Genomic DNA, 20,293 nt, shown 5'->3' with positions numbered 1-20,293 from the left:
ATTTATATCTATGTAAAAAAATGAACACTTTTATATAATTACCTTTTTTTTATGATAAAAATCTTTTATCAGTAAAGTTTGGATTTAATTTTTTTTTTTTAATGATTAAGATAATTATCTTGATAATCTATTTTTTGTGGACACTTACGTTAAAGTAAAAAATTCATTTAATTTATTAAAATTATTTAATCTCAAAAAATAAAAATAAAAATAGTGGAAGCCTCACTTATATATAACTTAAATTACCATGAAATCTGTCGATGTGCAAAATGAAAGAAAAAATATAACTAGACTAAAAAACAATTTGAAAAAGGTTTAAAGTTTACCTTATTGGGTGTAATGACTTGCAATAATTGTGGGTCTTCTGGGTGAGCTCTTTGGTGGTGTTGTTCTTTCTGGTGCTCAAGGGTGCTCTGGGGTGAGGAGTTGTCGATGTTAACCTGATTATCCGCGGTGGACGTGGTCGTGGTGTTGGTTCTCTGGCGCCCGAAATTGGGGTGACTCTGGGAATTGAAACGAGCGGGTTGTTGCTGTACAGAATTTGGAACAGACAAACCGCGCTGCTCCAGAGGCTGATGATGCGGTTGATGAGCTGGACGGGATGCTGCTGGCTGCAGTGTCGCGGGGAACGTCGGCACCGCCAGCGGAACGAATAGCATCGGGCTGCCGAGAATGGGCGCACTACCCCCAGTCACTCCGCCCGTCTCTTCCCTACACCTGCATCCAAACACAAACAGTTGTTATTTTTTTTTATTTTTACTTACTTTTTTATTCAATTGTTTACTCACCGTCATTAAAATTTTAATTATTTATTGTTATTATTATTATTTTTTTTTTACGATTTATATTTGTATGCTGACAAAAAAAATTAAGTTGAATCAAGAGAAAAAATTTTGAACCAAGAAAATAATTTTGAAAAGTTTTCTTGACTTGAATCAAGATAAAAAATTTTAAATCAAGTAAAATTTACTTAAACCAAGAAAAATTTCTTAATTTAAGAATTTTTCTAGTCAAATTAACATAATGAAATTCTTTCAAATCATTTACTTAATTCAAATAAATTTTTTTTTCATGTAGTTTATAAATAAAGCTCTTGAGAATTTTTGATAAAAGTGAGTCGATAAAAAAATATAAGAACCCATGACGTGAGAAAAGTTGATCCAATACATTGTTATTGTTATTGTATCGCAAAGTGATAAATGGACCGTTAATACACCCTACAATTTATAGATATTTTCAAAAGTAATAGGTTATAAATCAATTTTTGAGAAAAGTAATCTTATTTTAATGATTTCATACTAAGAAAAAAAAAGAAGTTACTTGATTCGAGAAAAATATTATTTTTAAAAGAGAATATTCAGTTCGAATTTATTCAAGAAATTTGAACAAAATATCAAAACTTTTTCTTGAACTAAAAATATAAATTTTTTAGAAACTTAAAATTCTTCAATCCAAAACAACAAATTTTCTACAAAATAATTTTGTTCTCAAATCAACATTATTTCTTTATAATCTTTATAAAGTAAAATTTTTTTTTTAGTTATATTTTTGAATGAGAGTTCAACATTTCGATAGAAAATGAAAATTCTTTAGTAATTTTTTGCTGTTGATAATTTAATTTAATTAAATTATCGATAAAAAAATTCCAATGAAGAATAAAAGCCAGCAACTAATTAAAAAATTCCGTAAAAGTATTTATCGAAAAAATAATGAATATACGAAAAAAAAAAAAAAAAAAACTTTATTGAAGAAAAATATTTTATTCAAATTTCTCAAAAAAAAAAAATTAAACAAAATTTTTCAATTATTAACTAGCAAACTAATAAATTAAAATTCAGCTTTTAGATAATCAAAAAGTGTTTAGATATTTCTAATTAAAGTCCTCTGAAACGAAAATTTCTTTAAAACATTACCCCTAATAAAAACTCAAAATTTCCAAATTTATTCTCCCCAAAAATTCATAAAAAATTCTACTTACTATATATTTCTTCCTCATTTCAAACAAAAAACAAAAATTTTCAATTTTCTTAGCGGGAAGTTAATAAATAATCTTATTCTTTCCAAAATTACTCAAATTTCTCCAAAAAGGTTTTTAAAAAATTTCACCATCTAAAAACTTTTCCTTATTTTATCCAAAAACTAAAAAATTACCTGCACTCCTGAGTCAAAGGTTGATGATGAGGATGGGTGTAGGGGGCAGCCCTAACGGAGGTAATAGACGCCACCCTCGCGACCCTCAGTGACAACCCGGACCGGTGCGCGTTGTGCAAGACCGGTTGGGAGTTTTGAGCGTTGTTGTTGTTGTTGTTGTTGTTGCTGTTGTGAATGCAGCAGCAGGAGCGGCAACCGGGGGCCTGAGTGGGCTGCCCGCTCTGGAGGAGGTGGGAGATGGCTCCAGGGCCCCTGGGTCTCGTGGAGGATGAGCACGGGTAGACCCCAACCAGGCAACCCACCACCGCAGCCCCGGGGCCCGATGCGCTCCGAGCCAAATTGCTCGGTGCCGAGGCCACTTCTTTCCGACACACTTCTTCCTTTGTTTTTTCCCTTTCTTCTTTCACTTTTCAATCTCTATCCAACTTTATCACTAATTTTGCTATTTATTACACTCACCGCAAGTTTTTATTATTTTAATTAAATATTATCGCACACTTGCACGCACAGTTGTAACATACTGCCCTCACAATTCAAAAACTTCCACTTATTTTCAATAAATATTTATAATTATTTCTTATTTTAAAATTCAACAATCATCAATTATCAATTAAAACAAATAATCTATTTTTTAATCAACAAACAAACAATTGATGCGTTTTTTCAACAAGTACACGTGCCGGCGCGCCAGTGTCTGATCAAACGAAGGTTGTTCCACTTATTGCGCGGATTAGTCAGCTTGTTGCTTCTTCCTTCACTTATTCGGGTCCTACCGGCTTTTTTTACTCGCAGATATTGATATCGAGGAACTCCAAAACTTAATCGACTCTGCAATTTTAAGTATTAATTTTTATAATTTTTTTTATGACAATTTTTGTTGAGGAAAATTGTAAGAAAAGATTTTTAATACTTTTGGTTGTTATTAGAAGTGATATAGGTGTTAATTTTATCAGCCGGTACAGGGTTAGGCTAACCCGTGATGTCGGAAGGTCGCTCGCCGACTGACTAGTACTTCCGTTTAGCTGTTGTGGATTCAGATATAGTGGGGGTGCCGGTTGGTTGTTGTGTGTATGGGTGGCAACTACCGCGACAGCAAAACACCGACAAATTTTTTTTTTTTTTTTTTTTTTCAATTAATTCTTGATTATATTTATTAGAATTTTCATTTATTGTTAATTATTTATTTATAATTAATTTATTTTGTATTATTTTATACCTAACAAATTTTTTATTTGTCTATAGTTATTTTTGTCAAAAAAGTCCACACTAATTATTGAAAAAAAATTTTTTTTTCAATACAAATTTAATTAAAAATTTTTTTTAATCAATTATTTTTTATTTGTAACTTTGTCAATAATTCTTAAACTAAAACCATTTTCGACACTTTTAGTAATTTGAAAAAAATTTTTAATTAAATTTTTAAAATTGTTAAAAAAAATAAATTTTAAATAAAACAGCACAATATTTAAATAATTCTTTTTTTTTAGTCACCACAAAAAACTCCACGAGATTAATTCACACTCTTAATTTTTTCGGATGGATCAAATTGTGTGTCAAAAAAAAATAAATTGATAAAATTATCAAAATAATTAATTAATAATAAATAGTTTAAACGAAAAATGACTTGGCAGGAGCAAACTTGTGAGCACTGCACAGCATATCACTGTTGTTTTGTTTATTTATCTGGATAATAACGAAGCCGGTAACGGTAGGTGGGTGCGGGGGAGTAAGTGAGGTACCGGCGAGCACTGTGAGTAGTGTAAGGATAGAATAAGAATGTATGAAACGGTCGTAACGGTAGTGCAGCGCCGACTGGAACGTAAAGATGAGGAAGCTTGCGTGTATCGCTATGTATCGTGGAGACTGAGTGGAGCTCCATAGTCTACTCTATATAATAGTAGTAGTATAGTAGTAGTACCAGTACTGTAGTGGTAGTTTAAAGATGGTGGTATTGCGATGAGGGGCGAGTGAGAGTGAGGGGCGACGTCGGCTCTGGTGGGAGAAACTCTACGAGCTTGCGATCTCTATGTATATGTATATCCACGGATTTTTTAATTATTTTCTTGAGCTTTATTTTGAAGGTGGGTTTTAATCACGATCGATAGGGGTTTTTAATTTAGGGATTTTTTTTTTGTTTTAAGAAAAATTAAAAAATTTTTTTAAGGATTTTTGGTTGAAATATTTTCCACAAAACTTTTTAATTTTTAATATTTAGTTAGCTTAATAAATTATTTTTTAACATTAGATGACTTAGAAAATATTAAGCAATAATTAAGGAGTATCTTTAGAACTTAATGTGTCTTATTTGCAATTTTAAATAAATATTTTATACTATGAAACAATATATTCAGTATTTTTTATAATTTTTTATAAACGAACGACCATTAATCTGATCTATTGGATTTTTTTTTACATATTCACGAGCTATGACATAAAAAATGTTTAAATAAAATTTTGGTAGTTATGTTTTGTTCGAAAGCCTAAACAAATGTTTCTTAACCGTTAATAAATATTTATTAATTGTTAATATCTAGTGTATTAATAAATTGCGATACTAATGCCGAAAAGACGACTCTAAAATTAGACACCTTTTTAATTCTACGTAGTATCTATAAAATATTGCCAATAAGACACCTTAAATCCAATGATTATTTATTAATGACATAATAAATTAATAAGTAAATTTTTCTCCCAAAAAATCTTCATCAAAAGTTAAGAATTAATTTTTTACGCTTAATAAATCAACAAATTAGAGTAGAAGTACCGTTTGTAGCCACTGTACCGTTTATGGTCATTTATTGTTCAAATAAACGATAGAAATGAATTTATATTAATAAACCATTACAAACTCAATTTGTTTTAATATAAATTTTTTAAAACTCAACAAAAATATGGTTATAATATCATAATTTTTTATAAATTAATTCAAATGTTAACTGGCCAAAAATGGTGCTAAGGTGGCCAAAGGGTACTTCTACCTTATTTCTTAATGAATAAATAAAATAATTTATTAACACACGTGACAAATTCTAAGAGAGCATACATCAACATATATGCCCTTATTATGGCTTTACAAAGCTAAAATATTCTAAGCTTAAAACTGAAAAAAAAAATTCTAAAGCCAGAAGGTCATGTGTTTTAAATTATTCGCCCTTTTAACTTTAGAAACTTAAAAATTTTGAGATTTAATGCTAAAAAGTCGTAAAAAATAATTATTTTCAGCAATCGCTCTGCGAATGTATTCTAATCTTAAATCTGAAAAAGAAAATTCCAAATCCAAAAGCCCTTTTAGCTTAAAAATTTTTGAAAATTTTTGACGTTAGTGATTCAAAAAGAAAATTTTTTTACCGATCTTGAAATTTTAAACGATTTTGAATTGAATGAGAAAAAATATTTTTTATACGCCTTTTTGGCATTTGTCACGTGAACAATTAATGAGTTCTTCCATCAGTGTAACCCTCTAAAAAGGTTACACGTCACGGAATCCGAGGTCATTAGATCCGCGACACTATATCCGCGTCACAATGTCCGCGACAAATTTAAGGAACTGGGTAAATAAGGATAAAGGAAGGGGGGGACCTTTTTTGCTCAGTAGGAATTTTTTTTTTTGGTAACTGAAAAAATAATAATTCAGACAGCCCGGACCGGGACTCGAACCCGGATCATTCGGTTACGCGCCAAAGGCTCTACCAGTTAAGCTATCCGAGACACTGTCCGTAACTACCTTTGTCACCTATTAAGACCTGACTGAGCAAACGCCAACGTCCCTCTTACGGTAAATAATAAATAAATTGTAGTTAAATTTGTCACATAGACAAGTCAATGACGTAGTCATGGATACAACGTCGCGGATACAATGTCGCTGGATTTCGTGACGTAAAACCCTCTAAAAATGAACAATCACCCTGAAAAACTTGTACGAAATACTTGGTGAGCTTTAATATCTTGAGAAGCGAAATGGAAACAATTATTACAATAGCAGTTATAACACTAAATTGGCAATTGAATGCCTTTTATTCGGATCGATGTATGCATACGTAGGTATAGGATCGGGATGTATTCATATGTACAATACATGCGTGGTCTCATCATTGGAGCCCTCTGTCGCACGTACGGCCGGGATACGTTTGTACGATATGCAGCCATTTGCATACATATAGGGTCATTATAAATATACTGGAGTTCGTACAACTCGTCTCTCCATCGGGCAGACCATCAGACCATCAGACCCAGAGAACCGTATCACGATCCAACAACCTACAACCTACAACCTACAACCTACCGATGCTTTCGTTTATCCTCTATTGCCACAGTTTTCCATCTTACAATATTTCCCCTTTCCACTTACAGTTTTGTTTTTTATATTGTCCATTTTATACTTAAAATTTTTCTTTGCTTCTGTATTGGTTATTTTTTTATCACTTTGTAAGGGATTTTTTGAGTAAAGAAGTGATCAATTTTTAATTGATTTAATCCCTCCAGAGTTAAACTCACTCCAAGAAAAATTTTATTTACATTATTAATAAAAAAAAATGCACGGAGTGAATTCTTTATTTTTTTTTTTTAAATTACCATTCATTCAAAAATTACAAAATTTTTTAATTGATATAAAATTTGTCTTAGTTTGAGATAATAAATTTTTGATAATTAAAAAAATTGCATCAATTTTTTTTTTTATTTTTTACAAGTAGCATTTTTTGAAAAATTAATTATTTTTGAAAAAATACTCCAGCATTTGCCCACAAAACTTAAAAAAAAAAAAATCTTTATGAAAATTTGGTTCAATGCTCTAAAGTCAAATTTTTGGAAAAATTGCAATTAATATTTACAAACTTAAGCTTGAGAAAAATTGTTTAAAGAAATATTTTTTAGTAATTTGACATATGACACACGTTTTAGCTAATTAAAATTTATTTAACTCGGATATTTTTCTTATTAAAATTAATATTCACTCCGCTGAAAAAAAACTCCAAATTTACTCCATAGTCAAAGTGATGAAAATGAAAATTCACTCATGATTTTTCCCAATGCAAAATCTTGCATCACCCCCCGTTTCCCTTCAACAGGATTATTATCTCGAACTGAGATATTTTCCATTAGTTTTATTCTTCTGAGACTCTAAAAATATGCAGTAGGTGGATAAATATACAAGTTGGAATTTAACGAGTATAGATTTTGGATTTTAGTTAAATATCTGGCATTCCGCCGGGAGTATGCTTTGTTGTGAAATCCAGGATGTTGTTCTCATCTCTACTCGGCGTTCTCTGGCAGGCACACCGTCAGAGAATCTAGAATCTCTGCACACAACTCTTGTGTGTTTTGTGCTGTGTGTTGTGATGTATTATAATGCGCAAGCGCTGTAACAGTTAATACTCTTGATGTTTATGGTGTATATACAGCATCACATAATATATTATACATATAGCGGTACAGTAACAGGGAAAATGAGATTTTACTTGTGTGGTGCCGTGCTGCCATGCGGGTTCACACAAAATTCCTCATGACTCGTATACTGCTCGTATACCGTGCCAGGAATGTCCAAGAACTCTGTCATCTACCCTTTTGCTTTCTCCTTTCTTCGCTTATATTTTATTCCTCGATATTTTTTGTCATTTCATGGAGCCACCCTCTATCTCAGCTGTAACATTTACGTGCATATTTTTTACCTAATGCCACTCTACATCCATCTATATACATTCACTGACTGTATGTATATGTATGGTTATGGTATGAAATAATACTTATGAATCCCGACATAAAAGACATATCACTCAAAAACGCGAAAGAATTCCACTCTCGAGGTTTCGATTTCAATAATATTTTCTTTTCAAATTCATTATTATTCTTATTATTGTTAATATTTTTATAAATTAAAATTCTGAATGAAAAAACAAAAATAGTGAAAAATTATAAGAGATATTTTTTAAAGGAAATTTTATTTTCTATAAATAAGCTTTTTATCAATTTTATCATATTTTTTAAATTTTGATCACAGTTTCCAAAAAATTCTTAAGGAACCAAGAAATTCAATATTCAAATTTAAAAGTAAAAAAGGCCATTCGGCAGCCGAAATGGAAGTAGATTTTATAATGAATAAACAAAAAAAGAACTACCAGGGTTGGATAAAAAAAAAACAGTGCAACAGCAAATTTCATAATTCGCATAGCGGAATAGGACATAATTTTGAGACTGCACATATCGATGGTTTTTTGACGCAACCTCGTATCTCAAAAATGACGATTTTGGATACGAGGTGAAAAATAGCTTATAAAAAATTAATATTCATCTGAAAACAATATTTATCAATTGTATTTTCTAAAAATACTATCTTATTTATTATTAATTTGGTTAATATTTTTTTTCAGTAACGCGTTTATAATAATCTATATTATTATAAGAGATTCCTATTTATATAGTCACTTATCACGATATCTTGGAAACCATCAGACTTAGAAACTTGAAATTGGGTAGGATTATTACTTTTGCCATGTAGAGGTCAGCTACACAGTAAAAAATTTTTCGTCAATGTGTAAAGTGTAAAAATTTTTGTGTAGAAAATTACACTCTAGTGTGTAGAATTTCACATTCTCATGTGTTGATTTAATACATTAGAATGTAAAATTAACATTAGTTTGTGTAAAAACAGTCAGTAACACAAATATTTGTGTTAAATTTTACGAAAATTTTTTTACTGTGTAAGAACGGTTTTTAAGAAATTCCTCCCCCAAAGGGAACAATGAAAAATTCCCGTTTTAACAATGAAAATTTTTAAGTTTCTAACTATAGCTCCTACAGACTCCAAATTTGGTAGGAATTTTCTGTAAGTGATGTATAAATCATTTATGAACAAATTTTACGATAGCTCACCTAACAGGGGATTGCGGGGGTGGGTGTTAACAATAAAAATTTTTAATTTCCAAGCTATAGCTCCCATAAACTTCAAACTTGGTAAGAATCTGCTACATGTGAGGTAGAAATGATCCAAGAGTGGATTTTATGACAACTTACTCCAAATATGAATTGCGGGGACGGGTGTTAACAATGAAAATTTTCAATTTCCAAGCTATAGCTCTTATAGGTTCCAAATTTGGTAAGAATCTGCTATATGTGTGGTAGAAATGATCTAAGAGTGGATTTTATGACAACTTACTCCAAATATGGGTTGAGGAGTGGGTGTTAACAAATAAAAATTTTGGTTTTCAAAATATAGCTCCTACATGCTCTAAATTGAGTAGGAGTCTTTTATATGTGATATAGAAATGATCTAAGAGCGGATTTTACAACGAATCACCTCCAATGAAGATCGCGGGAGTGAGTGTTGACAATAAAAAATCTTAATTTCCAAAATATAGCTTCTAAAAACTATAAATTTGGTAGGAATCTTTCATTTCTAATGAAGAGATCATCTCAAAATGGATTTTAACAAATTCTACTCCTGATAGGGATTGCGGGGCTGGGTTTTAAAATCTACAATTTTAATTTAATAATTATAACTTCTACAGACTCCAAATTTGGTGGGAATCTTTGTGTATGATGTCAAGTTAAGCTAAGAATAGATTTTCTCGAATTCCAATCCAAAAGCGATTGCGAGTGCGTTAACAATGAAAATCTCTTATTTTTAAACAATAGTTTCTATGGCCTCGAACTTTTGTTGGAACCTTTTGTTTATAATGTAGAAATCATCTCGAATAGGATCTTACGAAATTCCTCCCCTACATAAGAGTGCGGGAGTGATGATTGTCAAAAAATTCACATTGTTCCTACAGATATAAAATTTGATAGAATCTCAAGAGAAACAGGAAATCACAGGTATGCCCTCCAAGGTCAACCGATTTAAATATTTTTCTTTCTTAATAATTATATTTTCTTACAACAATCGTCTCTTTGGCAGCGGCTAAAAAGTCATTATAACGTTTCCAAAATTTTACTTTACATGTAGCTATTCAGTCAACGGACTAAAAGATTAACATACATTTTATTTTTGCTGATCACTAACCGATGAATTGTTCTTATTACGGAGGAAATTTTAATTAACAGCAAAATTCGCTGCACTTTGAGCTCGGCAGATTTCAATTTCACTTATGAGACCTACAATAACTTTAACTGAAACTTTTAATGCTCATTTCAAATTTTTTTCTTCGTGTCAATTATTATTCATTTTTTGAAGAAAGCCACGGGAATGTTATATTAATTGCACATTAAAAGTTACAATAAATATTAGCTAGAATGATCAAATGGATAGAAGGTAAATGCCAATTCGAAGAAATTCGTAATCTCTGTAAGTCAATACAACACTCCAATTAAATTTCAAGTTTAAATCTACAAATACAACTCTATAAACGCCCAGCGGAGCAGACGGGTAACAGCTAGTTAATTATTAATTTTTTAGTTGAACCTTTTTATCTTTAAAAATCGAGATACGTGGTTGCGTTAGAAAACCCTCGATATGATATAGTACTCAAATTGAAACTTATTTAAAGAACTTTCAGATGCAATTTACAGAGATTCAATAAGTTATCCCATTCAAAAGTTATTCAAGTAAAAAAGTGAAGAAATATGAATTTTTAAGATTTTGAAAATTTTGAAATCCTGACATTTCTAAATTACTTGACCGATTGAACTCATCTTTGAACTTGACTTCGGTATTTATCTGTAGAAGAAGTATGCTGAGTTTGGTGGAGTAAATACATACATATATAAACTTTTGAACCATATGTATTTTCTGAATCAGTTTGATGAACAGTCGAAATATATCAAAATTTTTCAAACGTTCCGTCATAAGAACCAATGCAATAGATTTCTATGAAATCTACTAAAAATTTGGATTATATATAAGAAATACGAACAAATTATAAAAGATCTTTTTTGTAGAAAATTTGACCCTCTACAAAAAAAAATTCTTATCAATTTTACGATATTATTGAAATTTTGGTAACAATTTCTAAAAAAAGCTTTAAGGAACCAAGAAATCCAATGTTCGAATTTAAAAATAAAAAATTTGGATTTTATTTCAAGAATACGAACAAATTATAAAAGATTTTTTTTTTGTAGAAAATTTGATTCTCTATAAAAAAAGGTCATTATCAATTTGACTATATTTTTGAAATTTTGGCAACAATTTCCAAAAAATCTTTAAGGAATCAAAAAATCAAGTGTTTAAATTTAAAAATTAAAAATTTGAGTTAAATATAAAAAAATCGAAAAAATTATGACAAATCTTTATTTTAGAAAATTTGATTCTTAACGAATAGACCTTATCAATTTTGTCGTATCTTTAATATTTTAGTCAAAATTGCAAAAAAATCTTGAGAAACAACGTGTTTAAATTTAAAAATAAAAATTCTCAGTTAAATAAAAAATTATTATTATTACGACTGTTTCTGTGAAGAAATTTTCTCCCTAAGGTAAAAGCCCCAATAGATGATCATGTACCAGTATATGATCACTCCATGTATTTGTATACCTATATTTATGAATATAGATATACAAATACATGGAGTGATCATATACTGGTACGTGATCATCTATTGGGGCTTTTACCTTATAGCCATATTAAAAAAATTTTTCCCTAGGTATGAAAAAGAAATCTTAAAAGATAATTTATCGTCAGTAATTTTATAAAATTCAATAGTAGAATTTTTTTTCCCACACAAGAGAAGACAAAACTTATCCTTGAAACAAAACCACGACAATTTCAATTTCTAACCCCAAGAGTATCGTTGCCAAATGAATATAATTATACAAAATAATTTTGATGCACAGTAAGATAGTCTTATTCACCCTCAACTCGCAAATGAGGAAAAGTAAGCTGTAAGACTCGGATCCTCGTTACGCCGTCACTACTACACGCATTCATACTCACACATTTACATACACTTATTTACATTCAATTGAAATTTTAACCTTGGAACAAAAATTAAAGACCTTTAATTATAAATTCAAGTATTTGAATTTCCGCGAAATAATTTTATTTTGACTTTTTGACATTAATAAAATAAAAAAGAATTTTTATTTTTGGAGGATAATATCGTCTATATATTGGAAAGGAAATTTATAAACGCAGCGACGTATGCGTTTACGTAGTTGGTTAGTCAAATTCACATAATTTTGAATCAAGCCATTGGAGCACGTACCGGATAAGAACCCACTCGACATAAATATTAATTGCGGAAAATGTCATGGAAATACTGCTAGTAGGAATAAAGCCAAGTAAAGTAAAGGCTGCGGAGGAAAAGAGACAGAAATCCTATAGGAGTAGAGAAGGGGAAGGGAGAAGTTTGTAAGGGGTAAAATAAAGAGAGACACCGGAGTGAGGTGGAAGTAACAGTAGGGGATTGAGAGAAAAGTGGAAGGATTCAGTAACAGCACGTGCATTCAAAATAGACCATTATTTCATCAGTGACACAGACAACTGTACTTAAATCCGATGTGAAATATAAGCGTTTAGTTATTAATAAAATTATTTTTTATAATTACAGGGTATCAAAAAAATTAAATCGGTGCTTATATTACACGGCGTAAAATAAAAGAAGAAAAGTGAAAATAATTTGAGGTGGATAAATTTGGTGAGTTAATTTATAATTTAAAAGTAAATAAATTTTGAAAGCCGGAAAAAAAATAATTACAAGGATGAAAAGAATAAAAATGTTTTAAAGTTCTGCCATTGTGAATTTAAAACAGACGGTGAAACGCGCTTTGAATCGCGAAACTACAAAGATAAGCCGCCAGCTAATTTGTCTGATGAATGAACAACCTCAGTGAAGGGTACGAAGGTTTCGATGTATTAAAATATCGGGGAATCAGAGATCCTAACCGCGAAAAAATAGTTTTTTAAAATGTAAAGGATAAAAGGTAAAACATGCAGGTTGGAAATTTTTTTAATCTGAGTATATGTAGTCTGATATGGAAATCAGCCATATTTGGCCGTATATAACCGGATTACAACATAATATATTATGGCTATGCTAAACCATATCACGCCACATATAGTCGTATCAGGTCATACATTACCATATTGGGCTATATCAGGTCATATATGGCCATATCAAAGTCAGATCATATATGGCATTTAAGAATATATATTACTATTTTCGATCATATCACGTCGTATTAGACCATGCAGAGTCATATTATGTCATGTATGACCAAATCAGGTCATACATAGTCATATCAAAGCCAGATCAGGTCATATATGGCCATGTCAAAGTCAGTTTAGATCACATATCGACGTTCTAATTAGCAAATTGTCTAACTCCATTTTAGAAAATCTTCCATTTATACGAAAAAACAATTACTTCAAGATTTTCTATCACTTAAAAATCCATTTAATATCATTAATATCTAATAGAGGTACACGGAGAAAAAAATTTTGCTATAGGAACTCTATAGTAGTTAGTTAGTTGTAAAAAGTTCCAGTAGGTTAACGTTTTCTTATGCTAACAATACCGTTTGGCTCCTGCAACTCTACATCGTTGAGCTCTGAGAGCTAAACGTTATTTACCTCTCACAACTCTACAGGATCGTTCTGAGACTATAACAAATTTTTGGCAGTCTGATTAATAATTTTTTTTACGATTTAGCATTGATAATTTAATAAATAAATGCGACAGAACGAATTTATATTGCCAACAATAATTGTATATGACAAATAAGAATAGTATTATAATAGAAATAAAATAATAATAGAACTTATATTACAAATAAAAATTATTTGTAAAATAAAAATATGGTCGTCACAAAATTATCTTATTTTCTTGATTATATTAATAAATATTGGACATAAAATCACTACCGTATATGCACAAGAAAATATAAATAAATGAAAACAAATTTTATTTTGTGTTAAATGGGGTCTTTTGAATGTATTCCGATAACTTATTACTTATCACAATATATTCAACTAATAAATTTAATTAACAGTCACTGCAAATGAACCTTGAAAAACCACAAATACAAAACTGTTCTAACGAAATTCAATTTGACAAAAAAAAAAAACCTATTTCTTTAAATAAATAAACTGAAAACTTAATTGTCATATATTTTTAATAATATGGATGAGTAACAAAATAATTCTGTTTGTCATTTTAGAAGGTTTTGAAATATGTCAGCGCACTCCACTAGTGCGCAACGTAGGGCGCTCCCAACTATACCGTTTGGCTCTGAGAACAACCCCGTAGAGCTCTGAGAGCTCAACAACATTGAGTTATCAGAACTAAATAACATTATGTTACTGTAACTCTACAACGGATAGTAAACTGTGTATAGTTGTGGTAACTCTACAGTTAGGTTACCAGAACGAAATTTTTTTTTCCGTGTATGATATTTTGGTTTGGATCATTCAAATAATTTATAATTGGACTATTGCTACATCAAAATGTTTAAAAATCACCCTCTAAAGAATAAGGAGTTAGACCAATTGCTAATTAGACCGTCGATATGGCATTTATAGGTTATATATGACCATTTTGGACCATATCATGTCGTATTAGACCATGCAGTCATATTACGTCATATATGACCAAATCAGATCATACATGGTCATGTCAAAGCCAGATTAGGTCATATATGGCTATATCAAAGTCAGTTCAGATCATATATGGCATTTAAGGTTATATATGATCATTTTGGACCATGTCATGTCGTATTAGACCACGCAGAGTCATATTGTGTCATATATGACCAAATCAGGTCATACATGGTCATATCAAGGCCAGTTCAGACAATATTAGGCCATATATGACCTTATCAAGATATACATATTACCAGATTAGGTCTTATATGAAAATTCTTTCACGGAAATTGACGTATCCATTTCTATAAAAATTGATAAATTATTTTCTCATGCCCATATATAGCTTAATATAGCAAAAGATGATCAAGCCACATGTAGCTAGATCAGAAAATTTTTTTCATGGATAAAGAAAATTAATAAAAGTCTGGTTATAGAGTATAGAATATAGAAAACATAATATAAGGCGAGATTATTTTATTGAGGTACACAGCTAGGTGGTAGCTGTATATTTATCATGTCACGGCTAAGTGGAAAAACTTAATGAAACTTACCTGTGACAAATTAACCAGCTAATTGTTTCAGAGAAAAATTATTAAAAGCGCTGACGGGTAGCGAGTTGCCACGATTGATCGTGTTAGGACCATTTATTTTTATTTTTAAAGACCCTGTCACTCTTTTGCTTTAAATTTGTGGGAGATTAAACCCTTTTAGTCCGTGAGCACATTCAACGCTTTTCACTTTTCTTCCTCGGCTCTTCCTTCACCCAAAAAGACAACGTCGCGTCCTTTATTTGTCAACGTAATTTTAATTTTAATATTTATTTTATAAATACCTCCTTGACTTTTACCCTTTTTTTCTTTTTACTAATTAATTTGTACACTAAAAAAAAATAATTGATTAAATTTATAAAGAAAAAATTTTAAAAAGATGAATACAATTTCAGCAGAAAAAATTTTTAAGAATTTTTGAATTTAAAATATTTCTAGTTTTTTAATCTTTAGTAAAATTTTTTTAGTTAATTTTTTTCAATTATCCAAAAAAAAGTTGGACTTGTATCGCATCTTAAGTACTGATAGCTTCTGCATCCAGACATGTAATTTATCGAAAAAAGTATATTTGTAATGCAATAAATAGAAAGCCATTTTTTAGTTGATAAAAATTCCAGTTGAAAAGTTGCCAAGTAACTTGGTGGTTATCCAAAAAATTCAATAATTTCCTCGGTTGACTCGGATCGGGTTTATTTGCATATTAAATACCTCACTCGTTACAGCAAGCGCCGAATTTCCTCTGTAGAGAATTTTCTTTCTTCATTCTTAAAAAAAAAAAATTAAGAAATGGCTAGACAAACGTCTTTCGGTAGTCGAAAAAATAATTAAAATATCCTTGGCTGAAAATCTCCTTACCGGTTTATCCCGAGCAATACAATCATACCCTATATCGTCATCCGAAAAATAAATTCCCAGTTTAAGTTTCATTCAAATCAGATGAAAAGGTCTAAGGAAATCGCTACGCGTGATATCCCAACTGTGAGAGGAGGAGTTGAGCTGAGCGGCGAGAGGAAATAGGGATAAGTCTTCCATTTCCTCAGACAAATATTGAAAAGATGTGATTGAGTAATCTGAGATACAATGAATAGAAAAAATTATGTATACATATATAAAAATAAAAATTTAAAAAATGAAATGAATAAGACATTGATACTCAAGTAATCCTAAAAATTTTTAGTTTTGATTTTTTTTTCGAGAAATTTAAATCGTAAATTTATAGAGCTAGCAGAATTTGTCCAATTGGTAAAAATAAGTATTGCGTATATTAAAATAGTAAAAAAATTTTTATATTTTTAAACTGTGATATTAGTAATAGTTAAGTTGAACTGGAATTCAAAAAATAACTCATTTTTATTTTTTCCATCAGTTGCAAAATATTTTATCCTTATGTTTATTTTATTTTTATTCTAATATTATCAAAAACGAGGTCTTATATTTTCGAAAAATAATTAATCCACACAAATCTGTAAATACTTCAATTTCGAGAAAAAAAATATTGTCTCTAGGATTCGAACCCTGTTTTCCCACGTGCCAGACTAATAGTTTTTCTTCTACGCCACTGCAAAAAATTGCAGTAGTCCATTATTGAAAAATTTTTTTCACTCGTTTCATCAGTAAAAAAATAAATTTAAAATTCATTCGCGATATTCACAAAATAAATAAATTATCAGCCCCTATGTTCAATTAAATTTAAATCTATAGTAAGCTTATTTATAAAATCTGAGTTTTTTCTGTTTACATAAAAAATTTCGTCTAAATTAGGTATAAAGATAAAAAACTGCAGATTTATATACTTAGTTCAGATAATACATTCGCTCAGATAAACACAACATCCATTCAAAAATATATGACGAATAGAAGCAAAAGAAGCACCTAATAAATTCTTGAATCAATTGTCCTTGAAAAAGCAATACATATCGTTGGCAATTAAAAATAATTTAGCATTAAAAGATTTAGAGGAATAAATAACAGAAACAATAAAATAACAAACGAGGCCTGAAAATCGCCCAGAGAATATACGGAGAGATAATCGTTCTATTTTAGATTTATCGTAAGTCTGTGGCATTGTATTGTGTTGTGATCGAGTGTACCTATAATGCACTCTGTATAACTAGTGAGACAGCAGAGAGATTGCCGATTTATGTATCTACCAACGTATATATTACAACTATCTGCACAGACACACTTACACATTCCCGTATGATAGTACAGGTAATAATTACAGTGCTATTATTATAATATGCACACACAGATATGAATATCTGAACAATATCGGCATATATCTGTATCTGTATCTGTACACATGTATGTGCATTTAGTACTTAGACATAATCAGCACAAATGAAGTATGAGCGCTCCGGGGGCACATTTAGCAGTGCAGCCGATCCGTGGCGGGAATCCCATATGCACTACAGTACTACTGCAATGTTGTTGTCTGCTGGCTGCTGCAGTGTATAGTACAGTCTATCTACTACAGTGGAGCTTCAATGTGTAATTTTCCTCTACATTCACATCTATATCTATATATGTGCTACAAATGCCTGGAACCGTGGGTGCAGTTTCCAGTTGTTGGTAGTCGTGTACTATCCAGTTTAGTTGTAGCTTCACTTCTCATGCTTTGCCAACGCGGCTCTGTCCCAGGGGAGCAATGTGTTCTGGTTAATTACTATGTCTAGCACTATCCACTGCCATTCAACAATATTTCCCTCGTATAAATACAAACATTGACACACTAATGCCTCTATGGTTTATTGTCATCTTAAGGCTTTATTTATTTTCGCTACTTTTACTGTTTACTCATTTATTCAGGATTTTGTCTGGTCAACCGGAAATTTCTCAAAAAATTGGATAAGTCGAGGTTGAAATAAAAAAAATTATCTTGACTTTAATATTACGTCATTGTTGATAAAACAGGAAAAAAGTGTGGAAAATCCAAAAGCGCACGCCTCATAACGCTCATTCATTTTTTAAGAAAAAAATTAATTGTGTAATTAATTAAAAAAAAAAAAAATTATAATTAAGTAATTTCTTACAGGGTATTTTTTAATTTTTTTTTAAACATCGGCGCCCTTTTTTCTTGTCATATGCGCACGCAGTCTAAAAAAATCTAGCTTGATCAAGTGGCGCTATAGTTTTCACGTGACAAATCAGAAAAGTTTGGCTTTGTACGGTTGTATCGTAGTGAATTTTAATAAAAATTCAATTAAAAAAAAAAAATACGTAAACTAGGCCACTGATATGAAATACAGACCCAGTTCATCAAATTCTTAAACTAATAAAAAAGGTCCGGTCTTGAAATATCAATTTGTTCGGGAGTAATCATTGGTACATCCAAAATAGCGTGACATCCGGACGTCCACGTAAAATTTTTTTCAAACCGTTTTTTTTTTTTCAAAATAATAACATGAAATGATTTTAGAAAGTGAAAGATGGTTTAATTTACGTGTTTTTTCGGTGTACATCTACTTATATCATTGTATAAATGTAATATGGTTGTGATAGAGGCATTTAAATTTCACAAATTGCTTGACCTTGACGAGTCGAGTATAAAGCACTACTTCACGCGCTTCGCGCTATGAGGCGTGCAATTTGTTGTTGGCCTTAAGGCCGTTGTCGTGGTTAAGGCATACCGTCAGAAAATTCTAGATTTTTGTATACTTATTAAGGATATGATGATACAATTACCCTTAAAATTTGAAGTCGATTAACCACCTATAACCCGAGATGAATTCTCTTTATATCTTCAAAAATATCTAGAATTAAGAAATTACACTGTATCTTGTCACCTAATGATATTTTTAAAGATATAAGCTCATCCTGATGTTACCATTATCGATACCTTTCATTTAAATACCCACATAAATTTATTATATATTTTATATACTTTACAAATATCAGAAATATCATATATATAAAATATGTAAAAAATGCATGTGAGTACTCAAATAAATGGTCTTGATGAGGTTAACATCAGGATGAGCTTATAACTTTAAAAATATTAATAATTGAACAATTACATTGTGTCTTGTCACCTAATGATAATATTAAAAATTTAAGGTAGTTGTCGTGGTTAAGGCTTACCGTCAGAAAATTCTAAATTTTTGTATACTTATTAAGGACATGATGATACAATTACTCTAAAAATTTCAAGTCGATTGACCACCTATAACCCGAGATGAATTCAATTAAAAATTGGATATTTAACATTGATTGCATACGATCTCTGCAGTTCTGTACCAGTTTCTTAGTTATAAAAAAAAACTAACTGTCAGAAACTTTCAAAAAACTGACAGTCTTTTAATGTATTTGTTGTGAGTTTAAAAAAAAATAAGAAAAAATTTTTGACCGTCTTATTATTTATAAATAACGGATTAAAGTTCAACAATTTATGAAAAAGTATATATCTACAGAGTCGGACAAAAACAATTGTATGGGTTGCGTCTCCAAGGGTACAGTCTTGCGTAAAAATTATGGATTACTTAGCTATAAGCTCATATACTTTTGCAGCGCGTATAATCTTTAATTTTTTGACAATATTGTATCATGACAACTACCTTAAGGAAGTTTAAATTTAAAGACATTAATAATTCAGGACTATAAATGCACTTTTCTAAATATTTTCGTATTTTTTAAAGAAATACTACCCGTATATTTAAAAATTTTATTTTTTTATAAACTAAATTTTAATTGCATTTTTAAAGGACATTGCTACTGAATTTCTAATTTATTTTCTCACCGGTAAGAAGAGTGTATTTTATAGAAATTTTCTGAAAAAAAAAAATTTTGAAATAGAGCTACCTCAATTTTTTACTGTGGCGCAGAGAGAAACGCGTTGGGCTGGCATACGAAAGATCAGGGTTCAAGTCCCGTCGTCGGTATATTTTTTTCTTTTTATTTAAGAGGCTGGAAGCTCTAAGGAAATATAAATTTCAAGGCTAAATACATTAATCATTCAAGATTGCACTTTTATAAATTCTATCACATTTTTATCAAAATTTATTTTTTAATTTTCCAGAATGCTTTAGAAGTCTTTGCGGGGTTTTAAAATTGTATATACCGGTAATCTTGATAAACACACGTTGAA

The 20,293-nt window shown here is 30.3% G+C and overlaps 1 protein-coding gene and 1 long non-coding RNA gene across 6 annotated transcripts in view; one reads left to right on the top strand and one right to left on the bottom strand.

The window, feature by feature from the left end:
• Positions 1-3,290, bottom strand: part of LOC123271140 (nucleolysin TIAR) — a 243,854-nt gene extending 240,564 nt beyond the window's left edge. The window contains exons 1-3 of one of the 3 annotated variants that reach the window (XM_044737364.1): positions 3,062-3,289; positions 2,152-2,979; positions 327-717 (exon numbers count right to left, since the gene is read on the bottom strand). In XM_044737364.1, coding sequence (XP_044593299.1) covers positions 327-659 — 333 coding nt within the window. In that variant the 5' untranslated portion in view covers positions 660-717; positions 2,152-2,979; positions 3,062-3,289. Of the gene's footprint in view, positions 1-326; positions 718-2,151 lie in introns of all 3 variants that reach the window. The other 2 variants (XM_044737366.1, XM_044737365.1) reach the window with 2 other exon arrangements.
• LOC123271149 overlaps positions 1-20,293 on the top strand; it is a 317,780-nt gene that overhangs the window by 246,619 nt on the left and 50,868 nt on the right. The window lies entirely within an intron of this gene.

The sequence above is a fragment of the Cotesia glomerata genome, linkage group LG9, assembly GCF_020080835.1.
Source record: "Cotesia glomerata isolate CgM1 linkage group LG9, MPM_Cglom_v2.3, whole genome shotgun sequence".
Classification (NCBI taxonomy): domain Eukaryota; kingdom Metazoa; phylum Arthropoda; class Insecta; order Hymenoptera; family Braconidae; genus Cotesia; species Cotesia glomerata.
The sequence above is the reverse complement of the archived record's forward strand: the minus strand, read 5'-3'. Positions and strand labels throughout refer to the sequence as shown.